Here is a 20735-nt window from a genome sequence, read left to right as displayed (position 1 = left end):
TTTTTAATGCACACTGGATGTATTAGAATGTGTGTGGCAGCAGAAAGCCAAAGGAATTGCACAGTAGTGCATTGTGTAAAAAAATGAAGACTAAGATTGTGTGAAGCAAGGGTGCATAAGAAAAGGCAGCAGCCTGTGTTATTTTTTTTGTGGAGAATGCAGCGCAAAACAACGTGAGGATGATTTCTCTCTATGTGCAAGTAATGGAGAGTAAAGAGTTAGTGTATGGGCACACAGCAGTATGTTGAAACAAAAGGCAGCGACCGTGCAAATTGCAGAGGCAACGCAGCAGCAAATAAAAACCCAGGGATGACAGTCTATGGTTATGGGTATGGACAGCAGTGTATATGAAAAATGCAGCAGCAAGAAGTTATGGACAGCAGCACGATGGCAAGAAGGAGAAGCACACAACAATGCAAATGTGAAAAATGCAGCAGCAAGAAGTTTTGAACAACAGCACATGCAAAAGAAATTTTCCTTACAGCAGTAAAGGTAAATGTAATGAATTTGGTGTTCATTGAGTTGAAATGCAATATATGCAACAACAGTGAATGCTTACACACAGCAGTGTAAATTTGTAAATTGGGACAACGTAATTGTTCCAAGAAAGATAGAGTATTTTGTCTTTGAAAAGTGCAGAAGCAGTGCAAGTGTAGACACAGCAGTGTGGGATAGACACAGTAAAGAAGATGGCACAACAGTACAGCAGAAAATATGCATCAGCATAGGAGAACATTGTAATGAGTTTGCACACATAGCAGTGCAATGTTTGTTTGTTTTGGAACTGCATTTGAAGCAGTCATTTGGTGAAACCCTCTGTTAAAAGAGGAAGGTGCTTTTCAGCACATTGTCATTAGTGAATCCCTCAGTTGAGAGGAAGATGCTTTTTAGCATACACATGGTAAATCCCTCTGTCAAGAGGAAGGTGCTCTTCAGCACATTGTATTGGTGAATCCCTCTGTCATGAGGAAGGTGCTCTTAAGCACAGTTTCAGGTTAATCCCTCTATTAAGAGGAAGACAACTTTGTTTGTTTGTGAACTGCATCAGAAGCAGTTGGTGAATCCCTCTATGTGAGGATGATATCTTTGTAACAGCAGTGTTGGTGAATCCCTCGATCTGAGGAAGTGCTTGGGTATGTTTGAATGCCCAGCAGTTGAAATTAAAGGGGAGTGTTGGAATGTTAATTCCAATTGCAGCCAAGCTCGTGGACGCGGCATGGACTATGGCGGCATCAGGACTACGCATCCAAGACCTCAGCACCGGCATGGATTGACCAGAAAACGGGACGGAATTCTCTCGGGTTGATTTCAGGTGAAAGGAATAAACCGGCAAACGAACCCGATGGATTATGGTGGTGGCGCGTGTCATTGGCCTGACATCAGCGAGCGTCATGTTCTCGGGTGGTAAACCTCAGCAGTTGTATGCCTTCCGATATCAACCTCCGTCGTCCGATTGTCCTCTTCGTCCTCTGCCGTCGATCTCGGAAGCTGCTGCTCGCCTGCGTCAATTCAATGCATTGCGTGGAGTGTTTGACTTTTCCGCTAACCGCCGAGGATGGAAGCGTTAATGCTCTTAATGGTTGGTCGTAGTTTTTTTTGGTAAAGGCTTTTAATAAGGTTATGGGCTCATACGTACTTATGTTTTTATATGTTTTATATATATTTTTATATATGCACGTTGTCATAAAAGTATACGGTGTGGAGTTTTTAGAATGTGCGTGCTGCACTCTTCATATGTGGTGTGTTGACCATTCGAGAGATGTTGGAGCAGCGAAAAAAACTAAGGGTGAAGCACATCTCGTGTGAACGAATAAAGAATGTGCGTGTTGTAGTTTTTATGGAGGTGTGCCTGCGTGCAAAAATAAGTGATGTTTTTTTTGTTGAGGTGTAGTGTGGTTGCGGCAGCAGCGTATAGTGTGTGTGTCTTCACACATGGAGATATGTAAGAGCGCAGCAGCAAAAGACCAGTGAGCATGGGTCATATGTTTTATACATATGTGTTGATTTTTTTTTGGAGAGCAGAGTGGAGCGAAAAGAATGGTGATGCACAGCAGTGCTATCCATAAATGAAAAACGAAGTGGAGCGCATGTGTTGTAAGTAAATTTTTTTTGTATTGAGTATGCATGGAAATGCAAGAGAAAAGAGCGCTCAAGCTTTCTTGAAATTATGAATGTAATTTACTGCATATGTGTAAAATATTTTTACAGCAGTATGTGTAAAAATAGTTTTACAGCAGTAATGTAAAAATGGGTTTTACAGCAGTAAACCCAGCACAGTGAACTCTCAGGTGGAGAGAAAAGAGAGAGTTTTTGTTTTTGCTGAATGCAAGTTTTTGGAATATCCCTCTGAGTGAAAGAGGATGAATGTGTATTAGTGTTTTTGTTTTAATGAATTGATATGATTTTATGGCTGTGTAATACTCTGTTCTGAGTTTTTTTTGAAAGAGGTTCTCTGCAAATGATCCTAGAACAGTAGAAACAGAGCATTGCCTCTGTGGTATTTGCTTGAATGGTTTTTGGTATTTTTCCCATGAAAAATATCCAACAATAATTTAAAGCCAAAGAACTCGGGCGGAACACGCTGATCAGGTATTTCTGTGCCCTTCTTAATTTATGAGTGTCAAAGAAGTAAATCTTCTTGAAACCGGCCTTCTGAAGTCTATATTGCCGCTCGTGTTCTCGAGCTTATTATATTGGAGGAGTCCTCTAATCAGGAAATCTACAACTATAAAATACTATCAAATTGGGAAGGTTTGTGTGGATTATTAAATTTTCCCCAAGGAAACAATCTTCAGTGTTTTTACAGTAATTTTTCACATACCGTTTTGGTTGCAGGATTCATCATGTCGAATGCCTTGGCAACCTACAAAAGGCAGGCATCGGGGTCAGTGCTTTCGCCAGGATTAAGCAACCACCTATTTAAGGAACCACAGGTAATCATCACCGTTCATGAGACAACCATCCATCAAAATTCCCTATATCTCTCTTGCACCGTATATTGAGGGTTTTATTGAATCTATATAGTATAAAGCATGCTCATGAGACAACCATCCATCAAAATTCCCTATATCTCTCTTGCACCGTATATTGAGGGTTTTATTGAATCTATAAAGCATGCGTGATTTCTGCAGTGTATAAATTGAAAAATTGCACTATCATTTTTGTTGTTTTTTTTTTACTTCAAATTATTTTTGCAAATCTTTCTTTCTTATTAAACCCTAACCTTTGACTTTTGGGAGATTGCAAAGCTTGTGAAATTAGTGCAAATATGGTAGACTATGGTTTCTTGTGGCCAATGCGGCTCAAATTAGTAAACGAAATTTACCATTCACTGGGAACCCTTTTGTCAGCAATTTTTGGGATGTCAGATTTTACTGTGCTCGATCTATTAATCGAGTGCAAACTTTTTTAGTCCAATTAACTATGATCCTTCTGAAGCTGCGATTTGCAAATCTTTTTTAGTCCAATTAACTGTAATCCTTCTGAAGCTGCGATTTGTACCTCGTGCTAATAAGTTTTGTCCATTGAACAGGGCGATCGGTTCATTCCTGCTCGTAGTGCTATGGATATGGAAGTTGCTAAGTTTACATTGATATGCCGAGAGAAGGAGAATTCAGCTTCAACTTCAAGTGTTCCATTTTCTGTTAAGGTTTAGACAGTAGGCCTGCTCTAGTTGTTAGCAATTCCGTTTCTCATTTCCCAGATGTATTGAGAGGATTTGAAATGTAGTACTTTGATCAAATCTCATTGTTTAGAGATGCGCATGTATTAGGAAGAATACAGAAGGAAGCTGGCAGAGAGCTTGCTCCATAATTCAAATGGGAAAAGATCGAAAATCCTCATTTTCAAGAGAAAACCAAAGACTGGTTCAAGACAGGCCTTCCTTTTTGACGAGCTATTCAAAGATGATTCCCATTTAGCTAATAAAACTTTTCGCGAGCTTCCAATGGTGAGTAGATTTTTGGCCTATAACACTTTGTTTAGCTTGCCTGTTTCTCTCATTTTAGAATCTGTCTGTTGCAAGAATATACTTACTGGTGGTCATTACTTTCCACTATTGCGTTTAACATATTTGGCATTTAGCAATCATAAAGGAGTTGTATCTTCATAGTATATTTTTGCAAAACTGTGGATCAGTCGCCAGATCGAATACTAGACGCACCAGATTTGGTAGACGATTATTACCTAAATCTATTGGACTGGGGATGCAATAATATTGTTGCCGTTGCATTGGGATCAACCCTATACCTTTGGAATGCTGAAAATGCAAACATACAGCAGCTAATGCAAACAAATGGTGAAGATGATTATTTGACTAGCTAATGAAGCATGTCCTTCCCAAGTCATATAGAGTGATAGATTGTAATCTTTCAGCCCAAAGGGCTTGCAGAGATAGTCACGATTACCCTCTTCCTAGTATCTTCAATGGTTTCTCCCTCACCTAAAAATGCTCATCAAGTAGCCATATATTCAACCGGGTCCTTAAACCATTATTTCCATTCTATATTAGTAATATTTCTTGAGCAATGCGATCTTTTGTGACTGTGAATGAAATATCTACTACATGAGTACTACTGGTTCTTAAGATAAAAGGAAAATAACTTGGCCATAGATATACCAATGTTCTCAATCCATTGAAAGAATTGTAGCCATCTCACTCCTCAGAAAATGTATACAACTATTGGGTTGCTTAATACCGTTTCTGTAGTAGTTAGTTCCTGCTAAAACAAATTCCCCCTGCAGGCTTAACCGCCATACAAACAAACAAAAGTCAGAAAATGAACAGACTCAAACCAATAGAAGGAACAAGAGAATCACAACATCTATTAAATTTACTGTGTTTTAAAATGCAGAGTGAAGCTGCCTATTTACAACAAGCTAGGAGAAGTCTAGGATTTCACAAGGTGGTTTGCTGGTATACCAACAGAGTATTTAATAATTTACCTTTATGTTCTTTTCTTTTCTACCTAATGGTTCTTGTGTATCACTAGGTTCTCTCCGCTGTTGGTGAAGGCCTATAGATGATGGTTCTTCAAATAATATTGGACCAGCTAATTTCTCTATAAATTGACTCCAATTTTCCATAAGTCATTGCTGCACAAATGCAGTTGTGACAAGTACATAAAGTAATCAATGATGAGCTAAGTAATCATACTTCCATTTTTTATCCTGTGTAAGTATAAATTGTAATCACCTCAGAACAAAGTAATCGAAATATTAGCTTTTTTATTCCTTCTCAAATGAGCCAAAAAAATAGAAATGATGGGTGATGCATAATGAAGCATGTCCTTCCCAAGTCATATAGAGTGATAGATTGTGATCTTTCAGCCCAAAGGGCTTGCAGAGATAGTCACGATTACCCTCTTCCTAGTATCTTCAATGGTTTCTCCCTCACCTAAAAATTCTCATCAAGTAGCCATATATTCAACCGGGTCCTTAAACCATTATTTCCATTCTATATTAGTAATATTTCTTGAGCAATGCGATCTTTTGTGACTGTGAATGAAATATCTACTACATGAGTACTACTGGTTCTTAAGATAAAAGGAAAATAACTTGGCCATAGATATACCAATGTTCTCAATCCATTGAAAGAATTGTAGCCATCTCACTCCTCAAAAAATGTATACAACTATTGGGTTGCTTAATACCGTTTCTGTAGTAGTTAGTTCCTGCTAAAACAAATTCCCCCTGCAGGCTTAACCGCCATACAAACAAACAAAACTCAGAAAATGAACAGACTCAAACCAATAGAAGGAACAAGAGAATCACAACATCTATTAAATTTACTCTGTTTTAAAATGCAGAGTGCAGCTGCCTATTTACAGCAAGCTGGGAGAAGTCTGGGATTTCACAAGGTGGTTTGCTGGTATACCAACAAAGCATTTAATAATTTACCTAAGTGAATTTAAACTGGGTACGTACATACTTCATAGTAATAGTATTTTATAGGCAAGGATTTTCATTTGATGACACTTTCAATACCTCGATAGCAAGGATTTTCATTTGATGACACTTTCAATACCTCGATAGCAAGGATTTCAATTTGATAACACTTCCAATACCTCGATAGCAATTTAAATTCGTTTTCAGTAAAAAAAGAAAATGATAGTCATATTTATTTACAGGTCTATTTTGAAACTTGAAATGCTTTAATAAGAGATGGGATGATATTTCAAAACATCTGGTTGTTTAATTAGTTTACTTTAGTGTACTGGGTACCCTAGAAAATAGAAAATATAATGTAGATATTGTTTTTGTAATTTATTGCTATTATATATAATAGTTATTTGACTAGGAAGGATAGTTAATTATTGTTTTTGGTTTTTATTATTTAATAATAAATTTGTGATCAAAATTTTGTTTTCCCATCTTATCAAACAAGTGTTAAACAAGTGGATGGGGAGATGGGCTCCACTGACCATCAGTAAGAGTCGTTTCCCACCTGCAAAACAAAACCAATGAAGATCAATGCGCCGGAAAAGTGTGAGCTTGGACTACCTCTAAACTCTCCAAATTTCCCAGATTTATTGATAAGGAGGATGATGAAAGGAAGGAGAGGCTCAAGAGAAAGCGAACAGAGAAGAAAATGGATCTGGAGTCTGAGATATGTTAGCTTGAAGGCTGAGTCGTTGACCTCCCATAGTTTTCCTTGATAGCATAGTGGATATATTCATAGTGAATTCTAGTCATGATTTCTTAAGATATGGTGATATTTCATAGTTAAATGCCTTGTAATAGTATTTTATAAGGAGTTGGCCAGTTAAGGAAGGAGTGAAATTTCTGAAATAAAGAGTGAAAAAGAGCCAACCTTGGATGATGGAGAAAATTGTCGGGCTTTAGGTTCCTTAATCACATCTCTTCAATGTACTGAATGCATTCATGTTTTTTTCTCTCTATGAGAGTTTGAAAAGGTTTCCTTGAAGCGGACTGAAGCTTGGGGTATCTTTCTGTTTCAATATCTATCACATGACATATGACTTTGTCTAGATACTAGCAAACATCGCCGTTTAAGTTTCTGCTTATCTCAAAGATGTTGAAGTCGTAATTTCAACACAGCTGTACGTTCTCACCCAAAACCGCCAGAATAAAACCACAAACCACTTTGAGGGATATCGGACCGCTTTTGCGAAAAGGTGGTTTCCGTATTTTTTACTCCGATAAACTGTGGTGGCGTCGTGTGTCACTCGCCTGACGTAAGCCAACGTAATATTTCGGAAGCTAAAATGCTGCATCAAAATGCCTTCCGATATCTTTGTCCTCCGTCCGATTGTTTCCATCGCTCTCCACCGTTGACTGATTTAAACCTGCATACGGCAAACATTAACTATGTTGCGTGGAGTAAAACTAAGTTTTGGATGACCATACCTTTATTAATGCTTTGTCATAGGTATAGGTAATGCATTTAGTTTTTATATACGGCATATATTAATGTTCATAAAAACGTGTTATATTTTTTTTATAGAGCGTTGACCATATGTATTAAAAAAAAAACCCACGGTAGTTTTTTATTATTACGAGCCAAGTGAAATATATGCTCGTTGTTGTATTGGTTGTATGTGTGAGAGTTGTAGCACACAGCTTAAAAAAACCAGGGGAATGCACATGAAGCATGTGAAGATATTGCACAGCAGTGCATAAAGAAAATGGTGGAGCGCATTTTTGTATGCATATGTAAATTTTTATTACAGCAGTAAAGTGTTTTTCACAGCAGTGAATGTAAAAGGGGTTTTACAGCAGTAAACCCAGCTCAGTAAATTCTCAGGTGAAAACAGAGTTTTGGTTGAATATTATTTTTGGTAAATCCCTCTCAGTAAAAGAGGATGAAGTTTGTATCAGTCTTTTGTTTTTAATCAATAGAAATGTGTTATGGCTGTGTAATGGTTTGTTCTGAGATAATTTCTTTTAAATAGCTTCCCTGTGCAAAGATCCTGGAGTAAAGGAAACAGAGCATTGCCTCTGTGGTGTGTAATTTGTTTGTTTTTGGTATTTTCCCATCAAAAATACCCAACAGTGGTATCAGAGCAGGCTTAGGCTCTTTGAAGGTGACAAAGAAGCTGAAGGGAGGAGTTTGTTGCAGCAGTAGATCTTCTCCAGCAGAGTGAAGGCTCAGACAAAAAAATACTCAGGTATTTTACAAAGTTTTTTTTGTGTTGCTGAAGAAGCAGTCAGTTGTTTTAAACACAGTCAAGGATTTAGAGGCATAGATCAGAATGAAAGGAATGGCCAGCACAAGCACTGGTATGGGTATGTTTAACACCCAGCTCTCATAGTTTAATGGGAAAAACTATGACTATTGGGCAATGACCATGACAACCCTGTTTGCCTCTCAAAATTTATGGGAAATAGTTGAATCTGGGTTTGAAGAACGAGCAGATGAAAATGAGTTCAATGCATTAACTCAGGGAGAGAGAGATCAGCTGAAGAGCAATAGGAAGAAGGATTCAAAAGCCCGTATGTTGTTGTATCTAGTAGTAGACCAGAGTGTGTTTCCAAGGTTAGCAGCAGCTAAGACAGCCAATGAAGCATGGCAAACCCTCAAGACAGCCTATCAAGGCATGGAAAGAGTGAAGACAGCAAAACTACAATTGTTGAGAAAAGATTTTGAGAATCTGTGCATGAAGGAGTCAGATAACATTGACTCATTCTTCACTCATGTGATTGGTGTAATCACACAAATGAGAACTCATGGAGAAACCATTGAAGATAGAAGGATTGTGGAGAAAATATTGAGGGTCTTACCCTCAAGGTTTGATGCCATAGTCACCACCATTGAAGAGACAAAGGATCTCTCAAACTATTCAGTTGATGAGCTACATGCATCACTGATAACACATGAGCAGAGATTGAGTAGGAATGAAAACTCATCTCTTGAGCAAGCCTTCAAGACCCAGATGTCCTTTGGAAGAGGAAGAGGTCAAGGAAGAGGAAATCGAAGAGGAAGAGGCAGAAGCCAGAACAGAGGTGGAAGGAACAGCCCATCAAATGCACAAGGAAGAGGCAGCAATACAAATCAGAACCAAGGCCAAGGCAGCAGCCAACAAAGAGAACAATATCATGCTCAAGGACAAAGGTATGATAAATCTAATGTTCAATGCTATTATTGCAAAAAGTATGGACATTATGCAAGTGATTGTAGAAAGAAACAGCATGATATGAACAGTAGACAAAATGCAAATGTTACAAGAGAAAACAACAGTCAAAATAATGTGTTGTTAGCCTGTAACATGGCTGAAACAAATAGTGAGGACATTTGGTTTTTAGACTCAGGTTGCAGCAACCATATGACCGGAAACATAGCCTTCTTTTCTGCCCTAGATAAAAATGTGAAATCAGAAGTCACACTAGGAACTGATAGTAAAATCTTTGTTATGGGAAAATGAGAGGTAAAAATATTTACAAAGCAAGGAGAAAAGAAAACCATAGCAGATGTCTACTATGTCCCTGGAATGAGATGTAACCTCTTGAGTATTTGATAGCTTGTCCATAAGGGGTACAATGTTTTCTTTAAAAATGATGTGTGCACCATCATGGATATAACACCCAGCAAACGATACATTGCTGAAGTAAAAATGACAAGGAACAGGATGTTCCCTCTCAGGATCAGGGCAGATTTGAAAAACAAAAATGTAATTGTAGCAGTTACCTAAGAGGCCTTCCAAAGCGTGCCAAAGGATGAAAATTGGTTGTGGCACTTGAGATTTGGTCATCTCAATTTTGGAGGTCTAAATTTGTTGAGCAGGAAAGAAATGGTAAGAGGACTACCATTGATAGAGAAACCAGACAGCCTATGTGAAGGTTGCATTTTGGGAAAACAACATAGAGAAAGTTTTCCATCAGGGAAGAGCATAAGGGCAAAGGCACCCTTAGAGATCATCCACTCAGATTTATGTGGACCAATGCAAGCTCCATCATTAGCAGGGAGCCAATATTTCCTAACATTCATTGATGACTTTACAAGAAAGACTTGGATATATTTCCTTAAAAACAAAAGTGAAGTGTTTGAGAAATTCCAAAACTTCAAGGCATTTGTGGAAAACCAAAGCGGGCTGCATATAAAAGTTTTGAGAACTGATAGAGGAGGTGAGTATATCTCCAAGGAATTCCTAAGATTTTGTAGAGAAAATGGAATTCACAAACAGTTTACAGCTAGGTACACCCCACAACAGAATGGAGTAGCCGAAAGGAAGAATAGGACCATCATGGATATGGCGAGGAGCATGCTGAAGGCAAAGCATTTGCCAAATGATTATTGGGCTGAAGCTGTAAATTGTGCAGTGTATATTTTGAACAGGTGTCCTACAAAAGCAGTGTTGAACAAAGTGCCGGAAGAAGCATGGAGTGGGAGAAAGCAAGGTGTCACCCACTTGAGAGTTTTTGGATGTGTGGCCTATGCACACATACCAGATCAGCTAAGGAGGAATTTGGACAGCAAAGGGGAGAAATGTCTATTCATTGGATACAGTGAGGAATCGAAAACCTATAGGTTATATATCCCATCTACCAAGAAGTTTTTTGTCAGCAGAGATGTTCAATTCATTGAAGAGGAAGCTTGGGATGGAAGCATAGAGAAAACAATGAATGTTAAAAACTATTTGTCTCATGATGAAGATGAAGAGGAGGTGGCTGAAATGCATCCCCAAACAACAGCGCCAACACAAGGACAGCAAGGGACACCATTGAGGATAAATGAGAGTGCTTCTCCAAGCACACCACAAGGAGGAAATTCAAGTGCATCTTCAAGCACTTGCACACCAAGTGAAAGAGGTAAGAAATTTAGAAATCTAAGTGACATTTATGATGAAGGAATGAATTCCTTATTTGCCTTGTATTGTCATGTTGATGATCCTATTCATTTCGAGGAAGCAATTAAATATAAGAAATGGATAGAAGCTATGGATGAGGAGATGAATGCCATAGAGAGAAACAAAACATGGGATTTGGTTGAGCTACCAAAAGGCAAAGAAGTCATTGGAGTAAAATGGGTTTACAAGACCAAGAGCAATGCTGAAGGCAAGATAGAAAGGCACAAGGCAAGGCTGGTTGTCAAGGGGTACAAGCAGCAGTACGGGAGAGATTATGAGGAGACTTTCGCACCGGTTGCAAGAATGGAAACCGTGAGAGCAGTGTTGTCCATAGCAGCTCAAAACAGATGGAAAGTCTACCAAATGGACGTGAAGTCAGCATTCCTAAATGGAGTGTTAAAAGAAGAGGTGTACATTGAACAACCTCTCGAATATGAGAAGAAAGGTGAAGAGCACAAAGTGTGCAAGTTGAAGAAGGCTCTTTATGGGCTGAAGCAAGCGCTAAGAGCATGGTACAGCAGGATAGATTCATATCTATTGGATAATGAATTCGAAAAGTGTGAAGGAGAACCCACTGTCTACATCAAAGAAAAGGATGGTAAAATTTTGATTGCTGTCTTATATGTTGATGATGTTATTTTCACAGGTAATGATAATCAGCTCATTGAGAATTTTAAATCAGTCATGAAAGAGGAATTTGAAATGACTCACATGGGTTTCTTGAGATACTTCTTAGGCATAGAAGTAGATCAAAATGAAAAAGGAATTTTTATCCCACAAGCAAGATATGTAAATCAAGTATTGAGTAGATTTAACATGCAAGAATGCAAGGCAGCAATCACTCCCACAGTAATGGGATTAAAACTCAGCAGAGAGGACAGCAGCAAGGATTTTGATCCTAGTTTGTACAAGAGTATTATTGGCAGCCTTATGTATTTAACAGCTACTAGGCCTGACATTATGTATGCTGTTAGTTTAATTTCCAGATTCATGGAGAGGCCAAAGGAGGCACATTGGCAGGCAGCAAATTTTTTTTTGAGGTATGTCAAAGGTACCAAAATGTTTGGAATTTTATATACTGTCTTAGAACATTCAGATTTGGTTGGATACACTAATAGTAATTGGGCTGGAAGTGTAGATGATCGGAAAAGCACTTCCGGTTATGTGTTTCATATGGGTTCAGGAGCCATTTCATGGGCTTCTAAGAAGCAGTCCATTGTAGCATTGTCTACAGCAGAGGCTGAATATGTGGCAGCTACAGCAGCAACATGTCAAGCAGTGTGGATGAGAAGAATATTGAGAAGCTTAGGCCAAGAGCAGGCAAAAGCGACAGTGATCTTTTGTGACAATAGCTCAGCTATTGCATTGTCAAAGAATTCAGTGTTTCATAAGAGAACGAAACACATTGATATAAGGTTTCACTACATTAGAGAATTGGTGAACAATGGAGAAATTGTCCTAGAACATTGCAGGACCCAAGAACAGGTAGCAGACATCTTGACAAAGCGACTGGATCAGAAATGCTTTGAATTTTTGAGGAAGTGTCTCGGTATGACCGAATGCCCAGCTGTTGAAATTAAAGGGGAGTGTTGAAGTCGTAATTTCAACGCAGCTGTATGTTCTCACCCAAAACCGCCAGAATAAAACCACAAACCACTTTGAGGGATATCGGACCGCTTTTGCGAAAAGGTGGTTTCCGTATTTTTGACTCCGATAAACTGTGGTGGCGCCGCGTGTCACTCGCTTGACGTAAGCCAACGTAATATTTCGGAAGCTAAAGTGTTGCAGCAAAATGCCTTCCGATATCTTTGTCCTTCGTCCGATTGTTTCCATCGCTCTCCACCGTTGATTGATTTAAACCTGCATACGGCAAAAATTAACTATGTTGCGTGGAGTAAAACTAAGTTTTGGATGACCATACCTTTATTAGCGCTTTGTCATAGGTATAGGTAATGCATTTAGTTTTTATATACGGCATATATTAATGTTCATAAAAACGTGTTATATTTTTTTTATAGAGCGTTGACCATATGTATTAAAAAAATAACCCACGGTAGTTTTTTATTATTACGAGCCAAGTGAAATATATGCTCGTTGTTGTATTGGTTGTATGTGTGAGAGTTGTAGCACGCAGCTTAAAAAAACCAGGGGAATGCACATGAAGCATGTGAAGATATTGCACAGCAGTGCATAAAGAAAATGGTGGAGCGCATTTTTGTATGCATATGTAAATTTTTATTACAGTAGTAAAGTGTTTTTCACAGCAGTGAATGTAAAAGGGGTTTTACAACAGTAAACCCAGCTCAGTAAATTCTCAGGTGAAAACAGAGTTTTGGTTGAATATTATTTTTGGTAAATCCCTCTCAGTAAAAGAGGATGAAGTTTGTATGAGTCTTTTGTTTTTAATCAATAGAAATGTGTTATGGTTGTGTAATGGTTTGTTCTGAGATAATTTCTTTTAAATAGCTTCCCTGTGCAAAGATCCTGGAGTAAAGGAAACAGAGCATTGCCTCTGTGGTGTGTAATTTGTTTGTTTTTGGTATTTTCCCATCAAAAATACCCAACAAAAGACATAGTCTATCTGTTTATTCACAGAGTCATGAAAGCAAGATGAGGTAAAAAGTTCGAAGTATTATGCCTTGTGCCTCTTCCAATAACACTACTTCCTCATACAGGAAACGATTTCCTGATGCTTCTCTCTTTCAACAGATCACAAAAATAACTCTTGAATTTATAGCTTAGGCAAGGAGCGCAATGCATTACAGGTTCATCCTCGAAATCCTCAAATTCACCCATCAAAGTAATCATGTGCAAGATACCTTTAATGGCATCCATCACTTTCATAAACTAAACCATTCCTTCAGCAGAATTATAAAAATGTCGAGGCAATGCATCCAATTGTGACTACCTATTGGAAAATGTTAAGTTTCTTCTTATCTTAAAGACACAGTCTATCTGTTTTTTGAAAAGAGTCATGAAAGCAGGATGAGGGAAACACTTCGGAAGTGTTATGCCCTGTGCCTCTTCCAAAAGCACTAATTCCTCATATAGAAATCATTTTCCAGATTTATTGACGAAGAAAGAACAAAGAGTTTCTCACAGGTATTCCAATTGGCATCCATTTTACAAAAATGAGATAATATGGAAGCAATTTTCACCTATACATGGCCTTCTAAACAGGCACGAAGAGGCTAAAACCATAAACAAGCATCCTAAAAAAATTACATTTAAACCCCCATAGACTCAAACCCACAAACTCCCCTGAAAGTGGAATCTAAATCCTCCACTTCCAGAACTTGCGGGGTGAGAATTTTCTCAATAATTAACTGAGCAATATGATCTCCAGCCTTAATCTCAAAACCCTGCTCAAAGTGATTGAAGAGAACAACACTCATTGGACCACGGTAATCTGCATCTATGACACCAACACCAACGTCTATCGAGTGCTTCCAAGAAAAGCCCGAACCTAGGAGTTATACAAGCATATGTGCCTTCGGGTATGGCCATGGACAAATCTATTGGTACCAAGGCCTTCCCTCGGGCGGGCACCACACAAGAAGTCACACTAGATAGATCATACCCAGCGACCAAAGAAGAACTTCCAGACGGAAGAATAGCATTAGGCGAAAGATTCTTTACATGCAATATTGGCTCATAGGCAACTTTCACGCCCTTTTTATTAAAATATGTAGCATTCCCACTCAGCTCCATGCCCCCTGGGTAGCCTGTGCCAATAATTCTTTTACTGTTCTTTCTCCGTCATCTTTAACTTAAGATTACATGTAAGGTGAACATTCTACTATTCCAGGGATCCAAAAATATATTTCTATTGTTCTTCATGGTAAATAACACATGTCCTCTGATGCATATTCACTATATTTAGTCTCTATAAATCAATGAGTATATCTTTGAATGTAGTTGGTAATACCAATTGCACATGTCTTCTTATGCATATTCACTATATTCATCCTGTATAAATCAACAATGAGTATATATTTGAATGTGTTTGCTTTTCATATAAGCAAATTTGTTATGCATAAATCAACTCCTCTGGACTTTCATAGCTTGTGGGATGGTCATGGAGGAAAGCAATTTTGAGACCCATCATCGTTGTTGAAACCCGTCATGGCGGGTATTAGTTAGTTTAGAAAAATCATTGGATCCTGGTCAAATAAAAACAGGTCAATTGTTGTACCATATGTAAAGAATTATTTTACTGAGTGTCTTCTGTGAGGGCGATGATCTCCCATCGGAGAGTCTGGAATACCATTTTGATAGTTATGTTTTTATAACGAATTCATTATTAATGCGGTTTAACATATTTTTTAAACCTAATCAATTTATTTTAATAAATATAATACACGTTTTAAATATATCTTGATATTTATTTATTTTTAGTTTAAATAATAATTTCTTAGGTATCCTTATCCAAATTGATATAGATAGCTATTCAGTTTTTTACCTTCACTTTGAATTAGGCAATCTTTATCTAGATACAGAAGTGTGTAAAGAGCTTCATGTAAACAACGTCAATGGCTATTTATGGCTATTTTTATTGCATTTTATAGCCACTTTAACCCCCCGAATAGGGTTTTAGGTGTGGCTTCCTCAATTGATGTCTGCAGTATTCGTTTCAATGTACATTAAGAATAAGAACTCTCAGCTAACTAGATTTTCCATAGTTTTCCTTTCAGCATAGTGGATATCTTCATAGTGAAGTCTGGTCATGATTTCTTAAGATAGGGTGATATTTCATAGTTTTCCTTGTAGTAGTATTTTATAGGAAGTTGGCGAGTCAAGGAAGAAGTGAAATTCAAGAAATAAAGAGTGACACAGAGCCAACCTTGGATGATGGAGAAAAATATATTTCTATTGTTCTTCATGGTAAATAGCACGGCCTCTGATGCATATTCACTATATTCATCCAATATAAATATGGATTTTAATATTAGGGTTCTTCATGGTAAATAGCACGGCCTCTGATGCATATTCACTATATTCATCCAATATAAATATGGATTTTAATATTAGGATAATAATATCTTTGTATCAATTTGTGTCTTTGGTAAATTATTTTATTAATAAATCAATTTTTTCGTTTTGTTACCAAGTTTTTAGGGGATAAAATCTCTCTTTCGAGATGCAATTGTTTTTTTTTGTTTTTTTTATATAGTGAAAAGAGATTTGATCTTTATCTATATTTAACAAATGTTAACAAATGTCTAGTTAACACAATAAATTAATTTTCTCATTTTCTTGTTACAAGAGAAAACGAACATAGAAGAAAATGGATCTGGAGTTTGAGATGTGTCAACCTGAAGGATGAGCCCCTTATCTCCCTTAGAAAATGGATCTGGAATTTGAGATGTGTCAACCTGAACGCTGAGCCCCTTATCTCCCTTAGCCAGACCTTCGACTAATGCTTTATTGTTAATGTGATGCTAGGACTTTCAAACGGTTAGATGAATTTGTGTACTTATCGGATTTTGTCAATAATTAAAAGAATTTTTTTTTTTTATACAATGAAATATGACTTTTAATATTATGATGATAATATCTTTGTCTTAATTTGTGTTTTTGATAAATTGTTTCTACAATATTTTAAAGTTTTATATTAATAAATTAATTCTTTCATTTTCTTACCAAGCTTTTAGAGAGATCAAATTTTAGATGCAATTTTTTTTTTATGAGATTTGATCCTTATCGATGTTTAACAAATAACAAATATTAACAAGTGTCGAGTAATGAGATAGAAATAAATGTGTTTTATAATACATGATAACACAAACAATTAAAAATACATGAACACCATATTTTACCCTAGAATCCTTTACCAGAAAATTGAATAATATATCTACTATTTCTAATGGCTTAAAAGAAGCCAAACCAGCGAAAGTGAGCCCTCCACTCAATTCAGGAATATTGCAATAGAAAATCCTCAAGATTTTAACAGCTTCATCACATATAATCAACACCCTCTAAGACCATGGGCCAAAACAGTGATGTGCCCACATTTATGATTTCCTTTTAAATTTATTATTACTTAGTATACAAGCAAATGATGTAATCACGAGTCAAAAACATAGTAAATTACTCCATAATGGCTTCCCTCGTCATTTTTAATACTAATAAAAATCTTTGCTATATCTCTCATAACTTTGTAAAAATATTCTTTTCGTAAGAAGTAAAAAAAAACTTCATATGAATGATCCAGTTAAATAATTTCTTTTCAATATTTATCCAGTTTCTAAAATTTCTTATAACATACTACACCCTTACGGCGTTTCCATTGCAGCAACATGTGGTGCAATTGCTAGTATATATTTCTACTAACATAACTTTTAATAATAATGTAAATCCATAAATAGATTTAACCCACAAACACAATTAATTGTTTTAGCATGAGTAGTAACGTTGTCATTATGGGTTTGTCCTAATGTATTTTGTTGAACATTTAATAGTACGTTTATAAGTGTACTTTTGCGAACATTAAATCACGATACCAACATAATAGCCTTTCACCCAACGGTCAAAAATCAACACCACAAATAATAGGTTAGTCTGAAAAGGAGCTTTGAACCGCTAGTGAGCCTTGAAATAGTTTTGGTCTTTTTTTCAAAAACACTACCCAATTTTAGAGTAGTTTTATTAATTTGAGAACAGATAAGAATGGGTTTAATTCATGGCCTCCGCTTGGCTGGTGACAAGGGAAACAACAGTATATACCAATGCCCTCCACCCCTCTTGGATTCCAAGAGCCCTCCAAAAAAATAACCTCTTCTGTGCAATGAAATTACATGAGATTTAATGCAAGTACTTCTTCCAAATCACTCCTGGTTCTTTGACATTTGTGGCCTTGTACATGTTGATCATGGTTTCATGAATCTCAGTGTCTTCAGCCAATCGTGTTTTTGAATTAATTTTTACTCTCAGAGGCTACCACAGATGCGTGAATGATTAAACTTGGGATAAGTTAAAAGATGTGGAATATAGTCGTGGGACAAGGCCATATGCTGCATACCTTACCGCGAATAAACAATTTCAATGTATGATACAAATTTCTGCTGCAGAGGTGTTCATGCTTCAGAGGGCTACCTTATGTGAATAGTTTTCAGTGACAAAGCACTTTCTTCTGACTGAAGGGTCTTTAGACCGCCTCTGTTGGGTGCGCCAAACAGCTTCCAGAAGCGAAGCGTTTCATCGGCTCCGGCTGATACAACGGTAACTCCATCTGGGCTCTGCAATGACAAAAAAATTGACAGAACAAGTTTAGTTTGGAGTTAGTAAACGAAATTTACCATTCACTGGGAACCCTTTTGTCAGCAATTTTTGGGATGTCAGATTTTACTGTGCTCGATCTATTAATCGAGTACAAACCTTTTTTAGTCCAATTAACTATGATCCTTCTGAAGCTGCGATTTGCAAATCTTTTTTAGTCCAATTAACTGTAATCCTTCTGAAGCTGCGATTTGTACCTCGTGCTAATAAGTTTTGTCCATTGAACAGGGCGATCGGTTCATTCCTGCTCGTAGTGCTATGGATATGGAAGTTGCTAAGTTTACATTGATATGCCGAGAGAAGGAGAATTCAACTTCAACTTCAAGTGTTCCATTTTCTGTTAAGGTTTAGACAGTAGGCCTGCTCTAGTTGTTAGCAATTCCGTTTCTCATTTCCCAGATGTATTGAGAGGATTTGAAATGTAGTACTTTGATCAAATCTCATTGTTTAGAGATGCGCATGTATTAGGAAGAATACAGAAGGAAGCTGGCAGAGAGCTTGCTCCATAATTCAAATGGGAAAAGATCGAAAATCCTCATTTTCAAGAGAAAACCAAAGACTGGTTCAAGACACGCCTTCCTTTTTGACGAGCTATTCAAAGATGATTCCCATTTATCTAATAAAACTTTTCGCGAGCTTCCAATGGTGAGTAGATTTTTGGCCTATAACACTTTGTTTAGCTTGCCTGTTTCTCTCATTTTAGAATTTGTCTGTTGCAAGAATATACTTACTAGTGGTCATTACTTTCCACTATTGCGTTTAACATATTTGGCATTTAGCAATCATAAAGGAGTTGTATCTTCATAGTATATTTTTGCAAAACTGTGGATCAGTCGCCAGATCGAATACTAGACGCACCAGATTTGGTAGACGGTTATTACCTAAATCTATTGGACTGGGGATGCAATAATATTGTTGCCGTTGCATTGGGATCAACCCTATACCTTTGGAATGCTGAAAATGCAAACATACATCAGCTAATGCAAACAAATGGTGAAGATGATTATTTGACTAGTGTATCTTGGGCACCTGATGGCAATCACATTGCAATTGGCCTTAACAATACAGAAGTGCAGCTATGGGATGCTACCAAACTAAAGCTGGTGAGTTGTACAAACCGTTACTCAATCTTTATTATTTTCATTTGACTAGTTCCTGTAAATTTAATCCTCTGTGCAAGAGCGCCACATCTAGTGACTGATAAAAGGCATTTACATGAGTAGATGCAGAAATTGGGAGGTCACTCATCTAGAGTCGGGAGTCTGGCTTGGAATGGCCCAATTTTGTCATCTGGAAGCAGGGACAACCATATCATAAACCATGACGGTAAATGCTTCTATCACTCTAACCATCCTACTTTCATCCTACTTTCAGTTCTATAATGAACAAGTCGATTCAATTGTTCACCACGATAAAAGAAATAGGATGAAAGTAGGATGGTTACAGTGATAGAAGCATTTACTGTCATGGTTTATGATACGGCTGTCCCTGCTTCCAGATGACAAAATTGGGCCATTCCAAGCCAGACTCCCGACTCTAGATGAGTGACCTCCCAATTTCTGCATCTACTCATGTAAATGCCTTTTATTAGTCACTAGATGTGGCGCTCTTGCACAGAGGATTAAATTTACAGGAACTAGTCAAATGAAAATAATAAAGATTGAGTAACGGTTTGTACAACTCACCAGCTTTAGTTTGGTAGCATCCCATAGCTGCACTTCTGTATTGTTAAGGCCAATTGCAATGTGATTGCCATCTATGTTACCAGAAACGAGAAACGGGAAACGAAACGAGAAACGAAAACGGTACGAGAAACGGAGTTGGGAGGTTTCGCACTCTAAGAAACGAGGAGAGAGAAAATTAATCGTATATGTGTTAAAGGAAAACAAATCAACTAAAAAAGGGACAATAGTACATAAATAATCAATTTTCTATATACTTGGCATAAGCCTCTAGATTATTGAATGAATACATGACTGAAATCTACAATAAAGAGTGAAAATACAAGCTGAGAATGCGAACTACCCACCTGTAAAAAATTTCCCATAAAATATATGCACCGTTAGCTAAAATAACCATAAAAAACGGCGTTTCCGTCTGGTTTCCGTCTGGTTTCCGTTTCTTACACGTTTTATACGGGGAACGGTGGCAACCGTCCCGTTTCTGGTAACATAGATTGCCATCAGGTGCCCAAGATACACTAGTCAAATAATCATCTTCACCATTTGTTTGCATTAGCTGCTGTATGTTTGCATTTTCAGCATTCCAAAGGTATAGGGTTGATCCCAATGCAACGGCAACAATATTATTGCATCCCCAGTCCAATAGATTTAGGTAATAATCGTCTACCAAATATGGTGCGTCTAGTATTCGATCTGGCGACTGATCCACAGTTTTGCAAAAATATACTATGAAGATACAACTCCTTTATGATTGCTAAATGCCAAATATGTTAAACGCAATAGTGGAAAGTAATGACCACTAGTAAGTATATTCTTGCAACAGACAGATTCTAAAATGAGAGAAACAGGCAAGCTAAACAAAGTGTTATAGGCCAAAAATCTACTCACCATTGGAAGCTCGGGAAAAGTTTTATTAGCTAAATGGGAATCATCTTTGAATAGCTCGTCAAAAAGGAAGGCGTGTCTTGAA

General features: G+C 37.3%; 1 protein-coding gene across 1 annotated transcript; it reads left to right on the top strand.

Moving 5' to 3' along the window:
• Positions 1–2652: 2652 nt before the first annotated feature.
• LOC149221633 (cell division cycle 20.5, cofactor of APC complex-like) lies at positions 2653–4323 on the top strand. Its single transcript, XM_089387437.1, has 4 exons — positions 2653–2933; positions 3533–3649; positions 3773–3949; positions 4138–4323. Exons 1-4 carry the CDS (start codon positions 2844–2846, stop codon positions 4321–4323), a joined length of 570 nt encoding a protein of 189 aa, XP_089243563.1. The 5' UTR covers positions 2653–2843.
• The last annotated feature ends 16412 nt before the right edge of the window (positions 4324–20735 follow it).

Source organism: Pinus tabuliformis, chromosome Q (genome assembly GCF_031772625.1).
Source record: "Pinus tabuliformis cultivar Carrire ecotype Pingquan chromosome Q, CPIR1, whole genome shotgun sequence".
NCBI lineage: Eukaryota > Viridiplantae > Streptophyta > Pinopsida > Pinales > Pinaceae > Pinus > Pinus tabuliformis.
Note: the sequence above shows the minus strand (reverse complement) of the source record. Positions and strands in the feature narration are given on the sequence as shown.

Coding starts and splice junctions, on each gene's coding strand:
- LOC149221633 (XM_089387437.1), top strand. CDS start 2,844: ATGTCGAATGCCTTGGCAACCTACAAAAGGCAGGCATCGGGGTCAGTG. Junction 2,934..3,532: donor ACCTATTTAAGGAACCACAG/GTAATCATCACC, acceptor TCCATTGAACAG/GGCGATCGGTTCATTCCTGC. Junction 3,650..3,772: donor GTGTTCCATTTTCTGTTAAG/GTTTAGACAGTA, acceptor CGCATGTATTAG/GAAGAATACAGAAGGAAGCT.